The sequence below is a fragment of the Camelina sativa genome, chromosome 4 (genome assembly GCF_000633955.1).
Source record: "Camelina sativa cultivar DH55 chromosome 4, Cs, whole genome shotgun sequence".
Classification (NCBI taxonomy): Eukaryota; Viridiplantae; Streptophyta; class Magnoliopsida; order Brassicales; family Brassicaceae; genus Camelina; species Camelina sativa.
Window position 1 is genome coordinate 2,318,044 of NC_025688.1, and position 4,660 is coordinate 2,322,703.

The 4,660-nt window shown below is 31.8% G+C and overlaps 1 protein-coding gene across 1 annotated transcript; it reads left to right on the forward strand.

Moving 5' to 3' along the window:
- LOC104779595 (zinc-finger homeodomain protein 3-like) lies at nt 2,673-4,443 on the forward strand. The gene is made up of 2 exons (XM_010503964.2): nt 2,673-2,939; nt 3,391-4,443. Exon 2 carries the CDS (start codon nt 3,404-3,406, stop codon nt 4,343-4,345), a length of 942 nt encoding a protein of 313 aa, XP_010502266.1. The 5' UTR covers nt 2,673-2,939; nt 3,391-3,403; the 3' UTR covers nt 4,346-4,443.

Sequence of the window (4,660 nt, forward strand, 5' to 3'; positions counted from 1 at the left end):
GAATAGTACAAGACTGCAGATCACCCAAATGGCGGACCATGTTTTACAAGCTCGGATTTTAACTGGTACGCGAGTTGGTAAGATAGTTCTCATACCTAGGATGTTGATATCACCATCAGATGCTAGGTTGCCTTTCAAATGCGTCGAAGACAGTTCCCCGTGTCAGTTGCTTTTGCAATGACTATCAATAAGAGTCAAGGACAATCTCTAGAAAATGTTGGTATATACTTGCCTAGACCCGTTTTCTCACATGGTCAGTTATATGTAGCAATGTCAAGGGTTAAATCAAAGTCTGGATTGAAGATGTTGATAATAGATAGTGAGGGAAAATGGAATGGTAATTACTTTCTAAATTTTTGGTATATTAGAATTTCTTTTCACTAATATATATACTACTAACTCTATATTTATTCTATTTTGGTCTATAGGTTAAATAGAATAAATGGTTAAAGGGGTTAATGAAGGAGTAGGATACCTCCATCACGTTATAAGTCATGTCTAATGTTACTATTCTTTTTTTTTTCTTTTCTTATTGTTTAATTTGGATATTAAACATCCAGAAACACAAATTATTATTTTTGCTTTTAATTTATCTTAGAACACAAACCAAAATACCTATAGTCCAATATTACTGTGTGCTTAATCTCTTACGAACCTACAATCCTATATTGTGGAAGATATATTCTCTTACATAGCTACTATTCAATATTGTTGTGTGTTTGATTTCGTAAGAAGCTATATTATGCAAAGTATGTACTCAATCAAGAGACTGAATTACTGTATAACCACAAATATATAAATAAACACTATATATTTTGGAAAATAAGTTTAAATACCTAACTCAGACAAAAAAAAGAAAAATTAAAAAAAACAAATTATTAAAAATAAAAATAACCCTCTGCTATAGCACGGGTTATCCCCTAGTATCTAATTAATTTTCATTATTTTGATGATATCGTAAGGTACAAAGAAAAAACAATAGATTTTTTTTAAAAGCTGCCACAATGGAAGGAATTTTACGAGAGTCCAGAAGAATATAGACAACATATATAATGAAGAAGGAAACAAATAAAAATTAAAGAAGATAAAAGTAAAGTGAACTACACTTATTTCTTAAGTGTTTTGTTTTCTGTTTAACTAAGAGGCTTGAATGGTTACTGCTTACTAGCAATTCGATAGTGCCAAATTTTACAACTCTTTAGACCATTTGTCTTCTTAAGTTAATTTATAAACGAGATTTTGAATTCAACAAAACTTGAAGTTAATTTAATTATGACATTTTTCTTCTGTTGTTTTATCTATTTTTTTTTAGTTACAATTATATGTTCCCGTAAAGGAGTATATCATATTATATGATTCATATATAAGTGCGACATATTTCGTAGGACCCATAATTACTATTAACTTCAAGGAAACCATATAAACTCACATGCAAGACATGACAACCTCTTGAAGTTAATATCATACGTGACATAATTAATGGTGAAGGATAATTATCGATATGATTTTGGGTCGAGGAACAACATGTCTAAATTTCTAACTACCTTAATTAGCAAGTTCAGTTATGTTTTAAAACATCCTTCGTTTTAAATTAGTATCATTTTTAATACTTTTAACACATATTAAAAGTAAAAAGTTAAATTTTGTATTTTGTTATACCTTACAAAATAGTTTAATTATAGGAATTCTATTTCGTTTTAAATATTTTACTAGTAATTATTGATAAATGAGATCTTTGTTTGTCAAAAGTTACATCAAAATCATATAATAACATTTATACTTTTGAAGTATATATATGATGTAGAACGACAATTGTTATAAAGCGGAAGGAGTATGCTTTTCTTTTCAAGTTAAATTAGCTGCAAAGTATGCATTTGTCATGTGACTTTATTGGTGATTAAGTGGGAATTATATGCCAAAAAATATGAAACCCAAAATTTAAAGTGTCTATTTATTAAAATCTTATTTGTTTGTTCTAAAGGCTCAAAGTTAAATGATTTTGCAATCAGCCTTCTATCATACTATTAACTAAAGAAAAAACAACCGATCAAAACGATTGTTATTATTATTATTTATTCGCTAATCGTTGTAACTAGCTATTTGATACCAAACTTGTATTTGTTTGTTTAGTGTTTTGGAACGAAGATGAGATATTGTTAATTATTATGACTTTCTGTTTGTTATCTGCTTCAATACTCTTCCCACTAATTAATTTTCTGACACGGTTTCTATACACTGTTGTAAATTTGATGTCTGATAGTGCAAGCCAAGCAATCTCCCATAATCCATAATACTTGTCTCTTTTTTTAGTTTTTTCTTTTTCTTTTGGGTGAATATGAAACTCTTATATTCAGTATTACTATTAACTCAGATACACTGATGATTATTGTGATATTTCAATATATTGTACATTTTTTTCTTTTTTCTTAATGTTCTAAATTGAATGATTTAGCATACTGTATTTCTATCATTGTTGTCGATATACTATTGTCCAAAATTAAATTTGGTAGATAAATTATTAATAGAATTATCCTATGCCATAATAAATGAAAACTAGGTCAAAGTGATGTAATTAACTAATGATGTTTTTTCTCTTTGTCCGTAGAAAAGTGAGGAAATAATTAGCTATGGCTATGGGTTTCATAGGTCTCTCTCATGCTTTATACTTTTATAGGTTTAAGGAGTGCCTTCACATCCAAATTCTACCTGCAGTTCTCTTCTCTCTCTCTCTCTCTCTCTCTCTCTCTCTCTCTCTCACATTATCTTCTTTCTTCAAAGTCTCTTAACTTTTTAAACCCAAACTAAATATACACTCCATACCATATCCTCTCTCTATTTATCAGATCCTCGTGGTTTAGATGCTTCTTTCAGATTATTCTCAAGAATTTTTTTGATTTTTAGAAGCATTTTAAGAGAAACTGCTTTTTCTGGTTGTGAGGGTATGTGCTCTTAATTTCTTCAGTCATTTCATTAGATTTAAAGAGAACAGTTTTGTTCTGAAGATATATACAATAAATATTAAGTCTTCTTCTTTATCATACAACCTTTATTTCTTCTACTTGAAATACGACCTTTATTTCTCAAGTGGGTTGTCAGCTTTTGTATTTTTTTTTCTTTTGTATTTTTCCGTTTTGTTCTCTATCTTTATGGACCTTCTAAAATTAGGGTTTTTTGCTTTTTGTTTGGAGGAAATTATTAAAGAAATGTGTTTAATGAGTAGTGAAGAAAGCTCTTCCTTTTTTGTTGCTTAATCATATGATATTTACTCAACGAGTTATCTTTACTCTTGTATTTTCTTCCTAACTAGTGTCGTCTTTGTCCCCAAACCAAGAAACACTTTTCCAGATCCAATAAACGGGTTTCAATTAACCGTGACTTCTTTTGTAGCAGAGAGCTCAAGAGAATGGAGATTGCAAGTCAAGAAGATCCCACTCCAATAAATACTAGCTACGGTAATAGTGGAGGTGGGCTTGGGAATCTGATCCATCATCATCATGCCAATTCTGCTCCAACATCCCTCAACATTACTACTCCAAACCCACTACAAGTCTCCTCAAATGGTAACGGTCTTGGCAAAAATCATGAATACTCTCATCATCATCATGTGGGCTACAATATCATGGTCGGCAACAACAACATCAAGAAAGAGAAACCTGTGGTGATCAAGTACAAGGAATGCCTGAAGAATCATGCAGCTTCCAAGGGAGGCAATGCCATTGATGGTTGTGGAGAGTTTATGCCAAGTGGTAAAGATGGTTCCATTGAAGCTCTCACTTGCTCAGCTTGTAACTGCCATAGAAACTTCCATAGAAGAGAAGTCGAAGGTGAAGAGAAAACCTTCTTTTCCCCTTACCTCAACCACCACCAACCACCTCCTCCGCAGAGAAAACTCATGTTTCACCACAAGTTGATCAAATCACCATTACCGGAACAAATGATAATGCCAGTTGGAGTCGCAACCGCTGGATCCAACTCAGAGTCAGAAGATCTCATGGAAGAAGGTGGCGGAAGAAGCTTGACATTCCGACATCCACCACCACCACCGTATAGTTACGGACATAATCAGAAAAAAAGGTTTAGGACAAAGTTCACACAAGAGCAAAAGGAGAAGATGATGAGTTTTGCGGAGAGAGTTGGTTGGAAGATGCAAAGACAAGAGGAGTCTGCTGTTCAACAGCTTTGTCAAGAGATTGGAATCAGGAGAAGAGTTCTTAAAGTTTGGATGCACAACAACAAACACCATTTATCCAAGAAGAGCAACAACATTAATGACAATGTAGATCAGCTCGCTAATAAGGACGTTAATAACGCCACTACTGAAAATCTTGCTTCTGCTAGTCCTTAGCTAGTTAAGTTAAATTGTTGTTATAACTTCACTCATGTGATTACTTAATTAAGTACTTGCTCATCGTATGGTTAATGTTTTACCCTTTCTTTTGTTAATCACTGCGCTTAGGTAGCTACAAACATGTGTTTTTATTAGGGTACTATATAATCGTGGAGTGTATAAGATAAGGTTTCGATGTTTTCTAGTAATATGTTTGAGAAAATTATTGGCAGCCTGACCAATGCATTGGGATTTTCAATTTTTATTTATTAATTCGAATCATTAGACTTTGTAGTTTTTTTTTTTTTTTTTTTTTTTTTTAAATTTGGATCT